General features: G+C 48.4%; 1 protein-coding gene across 1 annotated transcript in view; it reads left to right on the top strand.

Moving 5' to 3' along the window:
- The window catches only part of IGSF21 (immunoglobin superfamily member 21), a 237,216-nt gene that overhangs the window by 179,870 nt on the left and 38,424 nt on the right, over window positions 1–18,922 (top strand). The window contains exon 4 of the mRNA XM_081871132.1: window positions 1,467–1,585. Coding sequence (XP_081727258.1) covers window positions 1,467–1,585 — 119 coding nt within the window. The remainder of the gene's footprint in view (window positions 1–1,466; window positions 1,586–18,922) is intronic.

Genomic DNA, 18,922 nt, shown 5'->3' with positions numbered 1-18,922 from the left:
TCAGTTCCAGTCTTTGCTTTCTCTAAGAATGCTGTTTTCTGCATGTTACAAAGTTGTATAGATCCTCAAACTATTTAGCTGATTATTATCAATAAAAAGTTTGTGACTGTTTATTCACTATATGGACCTTTGTTGGCAAGGTGATGTCTCTGCTTTTTAAGATGCTGTCTAGCTTTTTCATTGCTTTCCTCCCAAGAAGCAGGTGTCTTCCGTGACTGCTGTCACCATCTGCAGTGATCATGGAGCCCAAGAAAGTAAAATCTCTCACTGCCTCCATTTCTTCCCCTTCTATTTGCCAGGAGGAGATGGGACCAGTGGCTATGAGCTTCGTTTTTTTGATGTTGAGCTTCAGACCATATTTTGCGCTCTCCTCTTTCACCCTCAATAAAAGGTTCTTTAATTCCTCTTCACTTTCTGACATCAAGGTTGTGTCATCTGCATATCTGAGGTTGTTACACTGTAGAATTAGTTGCTGCTTTACTGTGCATTGGATGCAACTTTTTGGCTTCAACCGAATCAGGTCCATGCAGCTGCAGATCACTTTGAGTCGAGTCGGATTGATCCAGCGTGATCTGTGACTGTCAGTGAGTGTGGCATCAGGCAAGAGGGAGGAGCAGGCAGGATGCAAAAATGGCCGAGACCTTCCTGACTAAGCCTGTGTCTTCCCAGAAGAAGCAAGACCTAAGGCACGTCTCTCCTTCCTGCCTGACATTTCAACATGCAGGATCAGTACCTCTGCTCAACAGTCGTTGAGGGGAAGCATTGATCCAGCAGGGTGTGGGTGCCCCTTTGCGAGCAACTCCTCCTGCTTAGCAACTGCTCCCTTGTGCTCAGAGAAGCCACTCTGAGCAGCAACCAGCACCCCTAACATTTAAGAGGAATTTTGAGAATTTAAATACCCCTTTATAAAGCCAGGGATGCGGGTGGTGCTGTGGTCTAAACCACAGAGCCTAGGACTTGCCAATCAGAAGGTCGGCAGTTCGAATCCCCACAACGTGGTGAGCTCCCGTTGCTCGGTCCCTGCTCCTGCCAACCTAGCAGTTCGAAAAAATGTCAAAGTGCAAGTAGATAAATAGGTACCACTCGGGTGGGAAAGTAAACGGCGTTTCTGAGTGCTGCTCTGGTTTGCCAGAAGCAGCTTAGTCATGCTGGCCACATGACCCGGAAGCTGTACGCCGGCTCCCTTGGCCAGTAAAGCAAGATGAGCACCGCAACCCCAGAGTCGGCCACGACTGGACCTAAGGGTCAGGGGTCCCTTTACCTTTACCTTAAAAAGCCAAAAAGCCAGCCCTGCACTCAACTTGTTTCAGGGATGGATCTGAGGTAGGGTGGATGAACCCAAGGGGTGGCACAGGGTAAATCACCCTCCTCTGGGACCACAGGGCAGATCGGAAGGTCTGTGCATAGCCCTATAATTTTCACTGTCTCTTCTCATCTTTGTTTTTCCCTCTTCTTTGTAATTCCAGGCTCCCTGAAGTCCGTATCTCAGACAATGGCCCCTATGAGTGCCACGTGGGGATTTACGACAGAGCAACGCGTGAGAAAGTGGTGCTAGCATCTGGAAACATCTTCCTCAATGTGATGTGTAAGTGCTGAACCCTCTTCTTAACAACTCACTAGACACACTATTTATAGGATCGTAGAACTGTAGAGTTGAGAGGGTTATCTCGTCCGCTGCCCGGCAATGCAGGAATCACAGCTTAAGCATCCACAGCAGATGTTCACCCAACATCTGCTTAAAAACCTCCAAGGAAGAGGAGCCCACCACCTTCCAAGGGAGACCACCCCACTGTTGAACAACCCTTACCCTCCTAAAGTTCTTCCAAATATTTAGTTGTAATCTCCTTTCTTGTCATTTGAATCTACTGGTTTGGGTCCCACCCTCTGGAGCAGGAGAAAACAAGCTTGCTCCAACTTCCATGGACCAGCCCTTCAGATGCTTGAAGATGGCTCTCCTATTACTTCTCCATTGTCTCAGGCAGAATAGAGAGATGCTATTACTTCCCTTGTTCTGGACACGAGACTTCTGTTGATTCAGACTAGAATTGCATTTGCTGTTTGGTTTATAGTAATAATGATTTAATAATTTATTATTTATACCCCGCCCATCTGGCTGAGTTTCCCCAGCCACTCTGTGCGGCTCCCAATCAAGTGTTAAAAACAATACAGTATTAAATATTAAAAACTTCCTTCAGAAATATATATGTTTAGCTTCTGCTGCTGCTGAGTCACACTGTTGACTTGTGTTCAGTACTAAGAACTTGTAGATCCTTTTCGCATGCACCACTGTCAAGCCCAGGGGGTTCCCCCATCCTACATCTGTGCATCTGACTATTCCTGCCTAAGCACAGAACCTTATGTTTGTCCCTACTGAAATCCACTTTGTTAGTTTGGCCTGGCTCTCAAACCCCTTAAAGTCACCTTCCAGTTTGCCAATCCCCTCCTTGAACCATGGCATGGCCAGAAAAATGACTCCAGGCAGGACAGAGTGGTGTGGTGACTTCCCTTAATCTGGCAACTGCATGCAGCTATATATGAAAGGGCAATGCCTTCCTACAGGCACAGGTTTAACCTCCCCATTAATGGTGCCAGTGCGCCGTGCCACGGGTCCAAACGCCGGTTTAAAAATAAACATAAGTTCACTGCAGAAGCACACACCACAATACAAACACCAGCTGTCCCTTGCAGCCCTGATCCAGACCTCGTACCACAGGGAGGCTGCCGGATGGCAACGGAGTCAGCAGGTTCTGTTGTCTGTAGCCAAGAGGCCGAGCCTCCATCTTTGTCGCTTGCTCCGAGCGTGTGTGTGTGTGTGTGTGTGTGCTATTTCGGGGAGGAGGAGGACGGGTGGGTGAGTGAGATCTGTGCCAGGGAGCAGCATGGAACAGATGTTGCGATTTATATTTACTGAGCGTGGCTCCGTTTGCAGCGGAGGAACCCGGAGTTGACAAATGAGCTTCTCTGTCATTGGGGGGGGGGGGGAAGGCTGCGCTCAGCACCAGCTGCTACCACGTTTCGTGCAGTTGCCTGTCTGTTGAAATCTTCTCAGGCCTGGAACGGTGCAGCAGGCATGTCCTACCGCCTCCCCCCCCTCCCTCCCCTCTCTTCGAATCAGCAACCCTTATAACGAGGGACATTTTAAAAAAAATCCTACGTGAAGATCAGTCAAGGACGAAAGACCTGGAAATAAGGAACATAAGCAGAGCCCTGTTGTTGTTGTTGTTGTGGTTGTTTAGTCATTTAGTCATGTCCGACTCTTCGTGACCCCCTGGACCAGAGCACGCCAGGCACTCCTGTCTTCCACTGCCTCCCCCAGTTTGATCAAACTCATGCTGGTAGCTTCGAGAACACTGTCCAACCATCTCGTCCTCTGTCGTCCCCTTCTCCTTGTGCCCTCCATCTTTCCCAACATCAGGGTCTTTTCCAGGGAATCTTCTCTTCTCATAGGTGGCCAAAGTCTTGGAGCCTCAGCTTCAGGATCTGTCCTTCCAGTGAGCACTCAGGGCTGATTTCCTCCAGAATGGATAGGTTTGATCTTCTTGCAGTCCATGGGACTCTCAAGAGTCTCCTCCAGCACCATAATTCAAAAGCATCAATTCTTCGGCGATCAGCCTTCTTTATGGTCCAGCTCTCACTTCCATACGTCACTACTGGGAAAACCATAACTTTAACTATACGTACCTTTGTTGGCAAGGTGATTCTCTTCTTTTTAAGATGCTGTCTAGGTTTGTCGTTGCAGGATCAGGCAAAAGACCTATCTAATTGGGTATCTTGTTTCCTGCAGTAGCCATTCAAGTTGCTCCATGAAGGCCATGGGCCAGGCAGGAGAACCACAGCCCTCCCTCCCCACTCTGTTAAACATAAGAACAAGATCATCATCATCATCATTTTTTATTAGTATGCCACCTTTCCACAGTTTAAAAAAAATACTGAAGGCGGCTTACAGCATAACAAGATTAACATAATTACAAAAGTCATTAACAATAAATAAACCACATCAAAAAAAAAAAAATACACAGCCAAATGGGAAACAACTTCCACATAAATCTAAATCTAAAACTAAGAATACAGCATCAATATCACAGTTTAAAATGACATACCGTATTTTTCGCTCCATAAGACGCACCTGATCATAAGACGCACCTAGTTTTTAGAGGAGGAAAGGAGGAAAGCCCTGTTTCTGGCGGGATCAGCTCAAAGTTGTGCAGCTTCTTTTGCAGAGGGGAAAAGCCCCGGTTTTTTTGAGGATCAGCTCAGAGTTGTGCAGCTTCTTTTGCAAAGGGGGAAAGCCACGTTTTTTGAGGTTCAACTCGCAGTTGTGCATCTTCTTTTGCAAAGGGGGAAAGCCCCTTTTTTTGAGGATCAGCTCAAATTTGTTGAGCTTGCTTTGCAAAGGGGAAAAATCCTGTTTTTATGGGGTTCAACTCACCGTTCTGCAGCTTCTTTAGGAAAGGAAAGGGAGCCGTTTCTACAGTTTCCAGACAGATAAACTCATCAGCCAGTCCCATGTCGCTGGGGAAACAAACAGCCTCCATCTGCAGAACATTCAACAATGGAGGCCTGGGCAAGGGGGCTTGGCCAGAAAGGGAGCCAGCGATCGACCACATGTTCATTCCATAAGACGCACAGACATTTCCCCTTCCTTTTTAGGAGGAAAAAATGTGTCTTATGGAGCGAAAAATACGGTAGGTAAAAAATAACAGCAATTTAAACAAAAAACTAAAACTAAACTAAATGGAGCCCTCTCTGCCCAGCGGCAGCAGTGGCAGCAGTCCTTTATAGAGCCCATCAGGCCCGCCCTGGGCCAGGTGGTAAGTGGCAGGACTGGGGCCCTCAAGCGTGAGCAGGGGAGTTCTCCTGGCCTTGTCCAACATCCTGTTTTCACAGCAGCCAATCAGATGCCTGTGGGTGAGACCTGGAAGGCTGTTCCATGGTCATGGGGATGGGATCTGTGGTCTGGGGCCGTACTGGATTGAATGGGATGCTCTCTCATGACACAAGAACTCATGGCCATCCAATAAAGCCGAATATGGAAAGATTTGGGAGAGATAAAAGAAAGGACTTACTCACCTAGTGGATTCACCTAGTTCAGCTGTGGAACTCACTCCTGTAGGGAGCACTGATGTCCACCAACCGAGGTGGCTTTAAAAGAGGATTAGACAAATTAATGTTTACCAGCTCCATCTGGTATGCAGGCTGAGACCCTATCTGCCCTCGGACTGTCTCGCCAGAGTGGTGCATGCTCTGGTTATCTCCCACTTGGACTACTGCAATGTGCTCTATGTAGGGCTACCTTTGAAGGTGACCTGGAAATTACAACTAATCCAGAATGTGGCAGCTAGATTGGTGACTGGGAACGGCCACCGAGACCACACAACACCAGTCTTGAAAGACCTACATTGGCTCCCAGTACGTTTCCGAACACAATTCAAAGTGTTGGTGTTGACCTTTAAAGCCCTAAACGGCCTCTGTCCAGTATACCTGAAGGAGCGTCTCCACCCCCTTCGTTCTCCCCGGACACTGAGGTCCAGCACCAAGGGCCTTCTGGTGGTTCCCTCACTGCAAGAAGCCAAGTTACAGGGAACCAGGCCTTCTCGGTAGTGGTGCCCGCCCTGTGAAATGCCCTCCTACCAGATGTCAAAGAGAACAACAACTACCAGACCTTTAGACGACATCTGAAGGCAGCCCTGTTTGGGGAAGCTTTTAATGTTTGATGCATTACTGGATTTTAATATTGTGTTGGAAGCTGCCCAGAGTGGCTGGGGAAACCCAGCCAAGATGGGCGGGGTATAAATAATACATTATTATTATTATTATTATTATTATTATTATTATTATTACTAATGGAGGAGAAGAGGGCTATTGATGACTGTGGCTGTGTTCTGCTTCCACAGTTGAAGGCAGCAATGCTTCTGAACACCAGTTGCTGGAGACCGCTCTTGTGCTTGAATCTTGCATGTTCTGTAGGCTTCTCATTGGGGTATCTGGTTGGCCACTGTGACAACAGGATGCTGGACTAGATGGGCCCTTGGCCTGATCCACCTTATGTTTTTTTTTAATGTTTATTTATGCATTTTCGATTTTAAAGTTTCTTCTTATGTTCTTAAGTCCCAGGTTTGTGAGCCTCCCCATCTGAGAGGGATGTGTAGGGGAGATGGGGGGTTTGGGGGGAGGAGGAGGAGAGGAGGACTAGCTCATAGATTGTATGTAATTGCGGTGATGTGGGATGCATCCCAAGCCCTGGGCTTTCAAATATGAAATCAGCTTCTTAAGGAGCATTTTCTCTCGAGCGGATGACCCTTCCGTTTCTCGAGGTCTTTAAGAAAAGCCCAGTGCAGTGCGCAGTGGTATCCATGGCGACCAGCCGCCGGGCTAAACACTTTTTCTCTTCCATTCCCCCCCCCCCACACACACACACCTAACCCTTCTGTTGTTCTATTCTTCCCATTGTAGTAATTATATCTCTGGTCAGAGTCTTCTGACAGTTACTTACTAGCTGGGAAAACATCACTCTCCTTCACTGGTCTGTAATATTTAATGGTGGCTGTGCCTCAGGCCTCAGATCTCTCATGGGTGTACTTAAGGAGATGGCTGTGAATATAGTGCCCCCACCCCCGTCTAGGTCCAGAGAGAAGCACCCACCCCACCCCACCCCAAGGCAAGGCAAGGCACCTCAGAAATTTCAAGAGTTTCAGGACCACGGAGAGCTCAGAGTGAGCTGGTTGCTCTGACTGGGAGTGAACTGAGCTCACTGGAGAAAAAGGAGGGATATGCATGCAATATGGCTAGACAGACAGACAGACAGACAGACAGACAGACAGATATAGATTAACTTTCAGATGGCATTCAGAAGCACTCCTGCTTACCCATACTGAAAAATCTTGCTGCTGGCACCCCCCTGATCTTTGGATGGAAGGATGTTTTTCGCTGTAATTGCTTTTAGAATATTTCTTAATTGAAAATGCTTTTGGATGTTTTCAGTTGTGTAATTGTCTTTGGAATGTTTTGGCTGTTTTGCAACGTTTCAGCTTTGTTTTTAAATTGTGTAACTGCTTGCCACCTTAGGCTCCTTGGGAAGACAGGGTATAATTCCTATCACTATCATCATCGTCATTAATAGGCAGGATCTGCTTTGATGTTTTCTTTAGGCAAAAAACGGCTGTGCAGCTACAAGACATGCAGCACCTTTCCACAGTAAAACTGTGCTAGTTTTGCTGTCAACTTAAAAAAATAATAAAAAGGCTTGCAACAGCTTTAAAGATTAACTAATTCATTGCAGCATAAGCTTTTCACGGGCCAGAACCCCCATCACCAGATGCATTTAAAAAATAATAATAATAATAATTAACAGAGTGACCAAGAGGTGGTGGAACTCAGGAGCTGCAACCTGTGACATTTCCATGCAAAGCCCAAATGTATACAACAGCGGGAGTGTTGCAAGAATGTGTTATTGTTAATTGCCTGCTGTGGCAAAGGGTCACAAAGCTTGTCTTGTACGCATTTGAGCTTTGCATGGAAATGCCAAAGGCTGTACCTGTTATATTGCATCTCTTTTGACCCTAGGATTTAAACTCTCTTTACCAGTGGGGGGGGGGGGAGAGAGAGAGAGAGAGAGAGAGAGAGAGAGAGAGGAGAGATTGCAGGCTCCCCATAGGCATCAGGGCTGGATTAGAGGAGCCTTTGGTCTGATCCAGCTGCAGGGAGAAAGTGGGTATAGAATAGTTTAGAGAAAAGGATGTTGTTGTTTAGTGGTTTAGTCATGTCTGACTCTTTGTGACCCCCTGGACCAGAGCACGCCAGGCCCCCCTGTCTTCCACTGCCTCCCACAGTGTGGTCAAACTCATGCTGGTAGCTTCAAGAACACTGTCCAACCATCTTGTCCTCTGTCATCCCCTTCTCCTTGTGCCCTCCATCTTTCCCAACATCAGGGTCTTTTCCCTGGGAGTCTTCTCTTCTCATGAGGTGGCCAAAGTCTTGGAACCTCAGCTTCACAATCTGTCCTTCCAGTGAGCACTCAGGGCTGATTTCCGTCAGAATGGAGAGGTTTGATCTTCTTGCAGTCCATGGGACTCTCAAGAGTCTCCCCTCCAGCACCATAATTCAAAGGCATCAATTCTTCGGCGATCAGCCTTCTTTATGGTCCAGCTCTCACTTCCATACATCACTACTGAGAAAACCATAGCTTTAACTATACGGAAAAGGATAGAGAAAGCTTTTCTCCCTCTCTCTTCCCAACACTAGAACATATCCAATGAAGCTGAATGTTGGAAGATTCAGGACAGATAAAAGGAAGTCCTTGGCACAGTGCATAATTGAACTTTGGAACTCCTTCCCACAGGAGGCAGGGTTACGCGCCCACTTAGATGGCTTTAAAAGAGCTTGAGGCAAATTCATGGAAGATACGGCTATCAATGGCTAATAGCCATGATGGTCAGGGCCGGCCCACCCATTAGACAAGATGAGGCAACAGCCTCGGGTGGCAGGAGCCACAGGGAAAGCAGATCCCAATGTAGATATTTATTCCCCCACTCCCTTGTTCCTGATGTAGATCTTACTCCCCCATTTTGCAGTTCGCCTCAAGCATCAAAATAGATTGGACCACCCCTGATGGTGGCTTGGTTCTGTCTCCACCATTGGAGGCAGCAGTGCTTCTGAATCCCAGTTGCTGGAGACCACAGGTGGTCTAGATGGGTCATTGGCCAGGTCGAGCAGGTTCTTCTTGTGGTGTCCTAGGTGCTTATGGGCTTCCTGGAGCCACCTGATTGGCTACTGTGAGAACAGCAGGCTGGACCAGAGGGGCCTTTGGTCCAATCCAGCTGCAGAGCTCTTATTTTGAGTAAAGACATGGGAGGTTAGGAGCAGATTCCAGATTTTGGGGTTCATAGTTAAGTACGAACCCCGTGTTTGATGTAGCAGTTTGTGGGGTGCTGCAAAATGCAGGGTTTTCACTGCTAAACGCTGCCACACACAAAAAAAAAACCTGCAAAATTTTGGCACAGGTTTGGAGGAAATTCCAATTTTTGTAGTTCGTAGTTAAGTTGTCCAATGCAGCTCGGCTGTTTCCTTCATGTTCTGCCTGCCTGACCTTGCCTTAAAACACCATGAGCAGCCTGATCCTGAGCCAAATCAAAGGTATTGTCAGGAATGAGCCAGCTCCAAGTGAAGGGTTGCAGCCAGCTGCCAACTGCAGAAAGCAATATCAAAAGCAACACAATGGCCAGACTCTGGTCCGAAAAGCATTATAAGAAGGTTTTGGAACAAAGCCAAGTCCCAACTGTAAAGTTTGCAATTCATTAGTAGATAAAGTGTGCGATGAATTATTAGCAATTAAAATTTCCTCCTTGTCCGGGAGCGACTGCCCCTTCGAAAATTCCCTCTACCAAGTGCTGCACTCAGTCTGTGTGGGAGGGGATGTAAGGAGACGTGTTGGTCTCCAGTGTCATGGGATGATAAACTAGATTGACTAGTGGACCTGCTGCCAGTATGAGGCTGGGACTGACTGGACAGTAACCGTGATTCATTTAAGGACTTTCAGAGACTTTCAGAGACTTTGGTTTCTTAGTTTTGATGTTCTGAATTATTCCATAAAGTTTTCACATTGTAATTGTTTCTGGCCATCGTGTTGCGTTTGATATTGCTGACTCACATTTTGCAACACAGGGGTTTGTTTGTTTACTAACTGCAGAAAGCAGCCAGGAACAGAGAGGCTTAGATGTTAGGCTTAGATGCCATCTTAAGCATATCCGGTGCCGTGGTGCAAAGATCCCTCCTATTCCCCCCCTTTCCCAGAGTTGTCGGCGGGGGGGACCCCAAAGTTGTTGACCTTTTTTTTAAGGGAGCTGACACCACACTTACCATATTTTTTTCTCTATAAGACTCACTTTTTCCTAAAAAGTAAGGGGAAATGTGTGTGTCTTATGAAGCAAATGCAGGCTGCGCAGCTATCCCAGAAGCCAGAACAGCAAGAGGGATTGCTGCTTTCACTGGGCAGCGATCCCTCCTGCTGTTCTGGCTTCTGAGATTCAGAATATTTTTTTTTCTTGTTTTCCTCCTCCAAAAACTAGGTGCGTCTTGTGGTCTGGTGCGTCTTATAGAGTGAAAAATACGGTACGTATTATCTCTAACAAGCCCTTAGAACAAAATTAAATGAAAAGGCAGAAGAAAATCTAATGAAGTCCTCAATTTCAAAGCAAGACTCATTCAAGACTCAGCAGTTCTTCTAATTCATCCTCATGATTCAAATCACCACATATCAAAAAGTTAAAGCAATCACCAGTTTGTTGTTCTTTACATAAATTGATAAAGACACAGAGAATGAAGTTCCCGGCCAATTTGTGTTTAAGTACAAAGCTGACGTTTTCAAATATTGGTGTGTGTGTGTGTAAAGCAGTGACATCCTAAACCTAAAAAGGATCCAAAACTTGGGTCACAAAGGCTGCAGCCCTAACTGCACTTACGGTACCTGAGAGTCTAACCGCACTTACCTGAATCTAATAGGACCTTAAAACCCGCCCCCGTCTTTAAAGGGCTTTTTGTTGGTGTTTGTTTGTTTTTAACCACTGACGAATTGCATGGAGAGCACGCTCTCGAGTCCATCCTTACCTCCGAACTGAATCCTAATGGTAGTGCACCCCTCTTACCGCCCCAAATAGGAATGAATCCCTCCTCCACCTTTTTCCTTGATAGAAGGGGTGGGGGCCAATGTTCTCGATGCCCCTCCCCCTCCTTGTCCTCCCCTCCCCCTGCGCTGGGCAGCTTGAGGCTCGCTTGTCGTACAGGCTTCTTCAGCAGTCCTGCTACTGCCACGGGGCAGGCAGGAGGGAGAAGGGCGCTGCGTAGCTTTGTGCGGCGCCGTCGCTGCCTCTTCTCCCAGGCAGGAAGCGAGAGAGCGTGGCTGGCTGTAGGAAGAGCCGCTGCTGCCACCGCCCAGCATGCCCTTGCAGCTGTTCCCGGTCAGTCCTGTACTCCCGCTGCTGGGCGCCCCTGATGAGCGGGCACCTTGGCGCAGGGTGCCACTAACCCTAATTAAATTAAAAAGGAGGATTTATTGCAAACACAAACAGATAGCTGACAAAGCTTTCGGCATCATTACTCAAGATGACCCTTCTGAAGACCCCTTCCGGCGTCGACAGAAGATATTGAACTTACAACCCTTAGGTCTCTGCAGGCAGGCAAGAGCTGGCAGCTGCAGACTTCGGCTCTTCCTGACCTTGATGGGCAGGCTGATAAGGCAGTAGATGAGAGCAGGCTAGAACTCAGCCAAAGCTCACAGGAAGCACAAATAGGAGCAAATAGATTCAGAGACAACCTCTCAGAACAGGAAGAGGTTGGAGCTGATCCACTAAGTCCAAAGAGTCGGCAAATGGTAGGGCTGCTAGATTGGAAGCAAAACAAGAGATGTAAGCGTCATAAGTTCAATATCTTCTGTAGATGCCGGAAGGAGTCTTCAGAAAGGTCATCTTGAGTAATGATGCCGAAGGCTTTGTCAGAGCCGCCTGGAGCTATCTGTTTGTTTTTGCAATAAAACCTCCTTTTTAATTACCTACGCTTACTGTGTTATCAAGCTGGGAACCTGGACTCCTGACAGGTATATCTAGCACAGCAGTATCTGCACTGACTAGAAGTGGCTCTGCCAGGGGCCCTCTCCTAGCCCTTCCTGGAACTATTGCCTGGTCCATGAATCCCTGTGACCTTGAAATGTTTGCCTGTGGTGTGTGAGGCTCAGAGACTGTGCATTGTAAATGAAGTGCACATTCTAGATATGCACAGAGGCATGGCCTTTGCATTGCTAGGATTTATAGCTCTGGAACTGAAAGCAAGGTCTAACCTGCCTTTACTCTGGGTAGAAAGAAATGCCCCAATATGAACTCTGCCATTACAAATGTGGGGAGGGAGGGAGGAAAGTGGGTTGTTGGCTGTTTTGTATTATTGGGGGTCGGGAAGCAGGTGGGTCTTTTGCCAAGTAAGATGCATATCTGAGGGGGCACTGGCTGTTTAAAAATAAGCCATGTACATGACCTTTAGAGACAGGAACAGGTCTCTGTATCCCACATGGCTTCTTCAATAAAAGTCTTCAACCTTGTAGAAAGACATGGCAATAAATGAGGTCACACTTTCCCCATGGGCAGCTGTCCTCCTCCTCAGAGGCATCTGAACCTACAAATCGGCCTTAATAGAAGTGAAGATGTATCGGGGGAGAACAGCCTGCTGTAACCTTTAGCAAAGTCTACTACAAGAAGCACGTTCCGTCTCCGAGACAACAGTGCGTTCGCCTCTGCACACAGTGGGAAATAATTGGAGGTGCTATCTGGCCACAGGCAAATTTTGATGTGAAGCTGCGCCCCTGACAAGCTGTCTGGCTGCTTTTCTGGGGGGTTTTCTTTGCGTTTTGCCACTAGGAGCCGCTAAATGCCCGTCAGATGTGTTGGACATGTGTCACCTAGTGGTGGGAAATGAGCATTACAGTCTGCTATTAGGTAAAAGGACCCCTGACCGTTAGGTCCAGTCATGAACGACTCTGGGGTTGCGGCGCTCATCTCGCTTTAATGGCCAAGGGAGCCGGCATACAGCTTCCGGGTAATAATAATAATAATAATAATAATAATAATAATAATAATAATTTATTATTTGTACCCTACCCATCTGGCTGGGTTTCCCCAGCCACTCTGGGCGGCTTCCAACAAAGATTAAAAATACATTAAAATGTCACACATTAAAAACTTCCCTGAACAGGACTGCCTTCAGATGTCTTCTGAATGTCAGGTAGTTGTTTATCTCTTTGACATCTGGTGGGAGGGTGTTCCACAGGGCGGGTGCTACTACCAAAAGGCCTTCTGCCTGGCTCCCTGTAGCTTTGCTTCCTGCAGTGAAGGAACCGCCAGAAGGCCCTCGGCGCTGGACCTCAGTGTCCGGGCATAACGATGGGGGTTGAGACGCTCCTTCAGGTATACAGGGTCGAGGCCGTTTAGGGCTTTAAAGCTCAACACCAACACTTTGAATTGTGCTCGGAAACGTACTGGGAGCCAATGTAGGTCTTTCAAGACTGGTGCTATGTGGTCTCGGCAGCCACTCCCAGTCACCAGTCTAGCTGCCACATTCTGGATTAGTTGTAGTTTCCGGGCGACCTTCAAAGGTAGCCCCACATAGAACACATTGCAGTAGTCCAAGCAGGAGATAACTAGAGCATGCACCACTCTGGTGAGACAGTCCATGGGCCAGCATGACAAAGCCACTACTGGCTAACCAGAGCAGCGCATGGAAATGCCATTTACCTTCCTGCCAGAGCAGTACTTATTTATCTACTTGCACTTTGACATGCTTTCAAACTGCTAAGTTGGCAGGAGCAGGGACCGAACAACGGGAGCTCACCCCGTCGTGGGGATTCAAACCACCGACCTTCTGATCGGCAAGCCCTAGGCTCTGTGGTTTAGACCACAGCGCCACCCGCGTCCCTATTTTACCTCTCTATTCCACTCTGTTACCTCAGATGCCACCTGGAGTCTGGGCACCACAATGTAAGAAGGATGTTGGCAAGCTGGAACATGCGCAGAGGAAGGTGACGAAGATGATGAAGGATATAGAAACTGAGCTAGATGAGGAATGGTTGAGGGAGCTGGGTATGTTTAGCCTGGAGAAGGGAAGGCTGATGTGATGCAATAGCCATCTTCACATTGCCAAAAAGCTGTCATATAGAAGGCAGAGCCAGCTTGTTTTCTGCTGCTCCAGAGGGTAGGACACAAACCAATGAATTCAAATGACAAGGAAGGAGATTCCAACTCAACATCAGGAAGATTTTATGATGGTGAGAGTTGCTTAGAAGCATAGCTACAGGACCGCCTCTCCTGGCATGTCCCACGGAGGACCTTACGGTCTTCAAATAAAAACATCTTGGAGATCCCGGGCCACAGGGAGGTTAGGCTGGCCTCAACCAGAGCCAGAGCTTTTTCGGCCGTGGCCCCAATCTGGTGGAAAGCTCTGTCACAAGAGACTAGGGCCCTGCGGGACTTGACATCTTTCCGCAGGGCCTGCAAGACAGAGCTGTTCCACCAGGCCTTTGACCAAGGCAGAGTCTAACCCACCCACCTTCTGTAATCCTCATAGCACTCTACCCAATGGTTGCCATTAATTTGATTCTGAAATGATTTTAGAATGTATTTTAATTAATTGATTGTGATTTTATGTAAATTGTGCTATTTTTACTGTTGTTAGCCGCTCTGAGCCCGGCTTTGGCTGGGGAGGGCGGGATATAAATAAAATTTTATTATTATTATTTATTGTAGAATTGTAGAATTGGAAGGGTCCTCTAGTCCCACCCCCAGCAATGCAGGAATGCTGCCCACAATCATCCCTGGGTGGACTCGAACCATCAACCTTCTGATTAACAGAGAGACATGCTGACCCACTGCACCACATTAAGGTGGTAGCCTCTCCTTCCTTGGAGCTTTCTAAGTGGAGATTGGATGGCCACCTGTCGGGGGTTCTTTAACTGCAGTTCCTGCGTTGCAGGCAGCATGACTAGATGGCCTTTGGGTGCACCTTCCAACGCAACAGCTCCGTGATTCCATAAGTGTTAGTGCTGCAGCATGCAATTCTGCTGGATATGTAGGTCAGCTCGTAGGGTGGGCTGTCAGTATAAATAGAAAGTGCAGCCTCGTATCTTCAGCATTCTGAGACATGTTAGGGGGGGGGGGGGCGTTCTTTCAAGCCAGTCTACAAATCAGGAAATGCCCATTTCCTCTCCCCCCCTCCTCACTACCTCCCTGGTGCTGTGAGTGTTCACAGTCATTCTCTACCACCACCCCTCTTCTCCTTCAATGGCTCTCCCTCCCTCCCACATCATCTCAATTGCCCTTGGGTTTCAAGGGAAGGCCGGTGACCCCATTCTCCCCATGCCAGCTGCCTCAGCAGGAAAAGAGAATAATTCATCCCATAATGGAAAGCCAGGTCTGGACCGAATGAGGTAATTAACCAAGGAGCTCCTGGGAGAGACCTTTCTGTCTTAAAACATCCTCATAAAATAGAGCAGGGCCCGCAGATGTTGCACTGTGTTGAGATTTAGCCGTGCCCTTCCTGAGTTGCTTCTGCAGTGCAAGAGTCTGAAGTGCAGGATCTCACCATGGCTGCCCCTGTGCCTATCCCAACCCCAACCCTGAATCACAGGCTGCTGCCTTGATGCATACAGAGGGAGACAGAGCAGTGATGCCCAATTCAATACCCAGTTTATTAGGAACAGTGGTGTGGCGTTTGCCCTCCTATGTGTGTGACATCACACTGGGTTCATAGAGAAAGGTATAATGACTAACCAATGGGAACCCAGGAGGCAGAGTTAACTGTGTATCAGGTTTAAGCACAGAGGGTTTTTTTAGGGAGTTAGAGTTGTTGAGAAGACAGTCTGGAGTTAGACGAGACAGAGAAGATAAGTCTGTGGGTTGGGCTAGTCTGGTGTGAGAGAGTGAGAGAATTTGTTAAGAGGAGTCAGGCAAACAGTTGAGATAATCACTCAAAAGGTATTAGGAAGGTATAGGCCGGTAAAGAAACTACAGTTAAGATACAGTGGTACCTCGGGTTACATACTCTTCAGGTTACATACGCTTCAGGTTACAGACTCCACTAACCCATATTACCTCGGGTTAAGAACTTTGCTTCAGGATGAGAACAGAAATCGTGCTCCGGCGGCCTGGCAGCAGCAAGAGGCCCTATTAGCTAAAGTGGTGCTTCAGGTTAAGAACGGACCTCCAGAACGAATTAAGTACTTAACCCAAGGTACCACTGTACTGACAGGAATATTATCTGAGAAACCATAAACTTGTTAATGTTTGTAAAATAAACTTTTGTTGTTGTTGTTCACCTTTAACAACTGAATGGACTCAGTGTTTTACCAGAGAGTAACTGGTTGGTGGCAGCGGGGAAGCGAGCACAGTGGTGGCACAGGGATCAATAGACTGTAAAACGTCCGGGGACCCTGTGTGATCGCCACAAGTGGGTTGTCATAAAATGATAAGCTGGGGTCATTCTCTGTGCCGATATTTTGCAAACAAGGGGGGAACTTGAAAGCCTTGCTATCTCCTCATTGGCTTGCCAGAGCAGGGGACAGCCATCAGTTGCCCTGCTGTTGCAGTGATTTATGTTCACTCTTCTGCTCTGTGTGGAGGGAGGAGAGAGAGTCCTGGAGTTGCTCTCCCTTCTGAACCCCCTCCACTACATCAGTGGCATAGCGTGGGGGGTGCAGGGGGGCCGGCCGCAGCGGCCGCAACATCTGGGGGGGCACGTTCGCCTCCTCCGGAGTCGCCGAAGAGCTTCGGGTGCAGGCTGCAGCAGAGCCCCATGTCTGAAGGCGTCCAGCAGGCAGCGGCTCTCAGCGCTCGCCGCGGTCCCAGCACGTTAGGGCCGCGGAGGGCGCGCCAGGCAGCCCCTCCTCACAGCCCCGCTGCCACCGCCGCCGCTGCTGCAGCTGCTGGGCCATGTTGCATTTTCCTCGCCTCTCTGCCCTCCTCCTCCTCCGGGCAAGCGGCGTTGTTTGGGCGGCAGCGCCAGCGGCAACTCGCCTCAGATCACCTGACACGGACCCACCGCCGTCGCCGTGGCTACCTTACCGTAAATACCCCGGCCCAGGCAGCAGCAAGAAGAAGCTGGCAGCGGCGGCAGGTTAGGGGTTTGGGGCGCAATTTACTTGCCCTGCCCCGGGTTAGGGGGCGCAAATTACTTGCCTTGTCCCGGGTTAGGGGGTGTAAATTACTTGCCTTGCCCCGGGTGCTGACAACCCACGCTACGCCGCTGCACTACATTGCTGTGTTTCCATCAGGGGTGGGCAGGACCCAACCTGCCTTCAAAGTAATTTAGAACTTCAAGCAAACTCCCAAATCTTCCTTTGGTGGAGCAAGACATACTCACATTGTCCATCGGCTGCTATGATCCTTGTTTCTGGATCATGGAATTGTTGCAGGGGTCAGGAAACTTTTTCAGCAGAGGGCCGGCCCACTGTCCCCCCAGACCTTGTGGGGGGGCCGGACTATATTTTGGAAAAAAAATAATGAACGAATTCCTATGCCCCACAAATACCCCTGAGGTGCATTTTAAATAAAAGCACAAATTCTACTCATGTAAAAGCATGCTGATTCCCAGACAGTCCGCGGGCCAGATTTAGAAGGCGATTGGGCCGGATCCGCCCCCGGGCCTTAGTTTGCCTACCCATGAATTATAGACTTGGAAGGGACCCCATGGGCCATCTAGTCCAAACCCCTGCAACGCAGGAATCTCAGCTAAAGCATCCATGACAGATGGCCATCCAACGTCTGCTTAAAAACCTCTAAGGAAAGAGAGTCCACCACTTCCCGAGGGAGACCGTTCCGCCGTCCAACTCTTACTGCCAGAAAGTTTTTTCCTGATGTTTAGTCGGAATCTCCTTTCTTTAACTTGAAGCCATTGGTTCAAGTCCTACCTTCCAGAGCAGGAGAAAACAACCTTGTTGGGGGTTGAACTACATGGCCCCTGGAGACCCCTTCCAGCTCTACAATGGTATTGTTCTAGGACAGATAGTTAAATCTCACCCCAGCTATCCACCACCAAGCATCTTTTTGCACCCAAGTGGTTTATGTACAGAGGCTCAGATTCAGCTCCTTCATGGCTCATTCCCCTTGATTCCTCTCCTCCTCCTCTTCCCTCCCCACTCTCTTTCCCCGGCTCTGTTAATTTGTTCCTCCACTCTTTCTGCCTCCTGGCCCTGGATCCTCCATTAAATCACCTGGGAAGAAGGAGATGGCTCTCTGCCTGCAGATTAGCCCCAAAGCCCCCTATTAAAGCGGAAAACCTCCTAGGCGCTGCCTCTTGTTCAATCTCTGCAGCTTTAAACTTACAAGCCTCTTGGTAATGAGGCAAGAGGCCCAGTTGGCAAGGGTGGGGAGGGAGGCAATCTCGGGGGGGGGGGGGATGGAGAGGAAAATCCACAGAAGTCATATTGCCGGCTGTTTTCCGCAGCAAATGTTGAATCATAGAATTGTAGACTTGGAAGGGACCCTGAGGATCTCAACCTGTGGGTCCCCAGATGTTGTTGGACTACAACTCCCATCATCCCTGACCACTGGTCATGCAGGCTAGGAATGATGGGAGTTGTAGTCCAATAACCTCTGGGGACCCACAGGTTGAGAAACACTGATCTAGTCCAAACCTCTGCAATGCAGGAATATGCAGCTGTCCCATATGGGTCTCGAACCTGCAACCTTGCCGTTATCAGCACCACGCTGTAGCCAGCTGAGCTATGCAGCTGAAGGCAGGGTTTATTTTTATTTTTTATTTTGTACGATTTATACACCGCTTCATTGCAAAAGTGAAACCCCAGCCCCTCTCCACAAAACAGCTGACGAAACAAGAGAAAGCAAAATTATTACTGGGGGGGGGGGACAACAGCAACAGTTTAAGACTTTTGAAAAGATAGCAGCAGATTAAAACTCTCATCAACTCCCTTGCCTAAACAACAATGCTTTTGGCAGGCACCGAAAAGAGTACAGCAAAGGCTGGATATTAATAAGCAGGGAGTTCCAAAGTGTAACTTGTTGTCGCTGGGCTCCAACAACTGCCATTGTCTTCAAGCCAGAATGGGCCGTGGTCAAAGGCAACAGGAGAGTCCAACAATTTTTGAAAGACCCCATTTGCTCTCAACTACCCTGTACATAGGAAGTTGCCTTATACCAAGACAGATTTGGTCTATTGAGCTCAGTGTGGCGCTGTGGTCTAAACCACTGAGCCTCTTGGGCTTGCCGATCGGAAGGTCGGCAATTCAAATCCCCACGACGGGGTGAGCTCCCGTTGCTCTGTCCCAGCTCTTGCTAACCTAGCAGCTCGAAAGCATGCCAGTGCAAGTAGATAAATAAGTACCACTGTGGCTGTAAGGCAAATGGCATTTCCGTGCGCTTTGGTTTCTGTCACG

The sequence above is a fragment of the Podarcis erhardii genome (genome assembly GCF_964252035.2).
Source record: "Podarcis erhardii genome assembly, chromosome: 7".
Taxonomy (NCBI): domain Eukaryota; kingdom Metazoa; phylum Chordata; class Lepidosauria; order Squamata; family Lacertidae; genus Podarcis; species Podarcis erhardii.
This window is presented reverse-complemented; position numbering and strand designations above follow the sequence as displayed.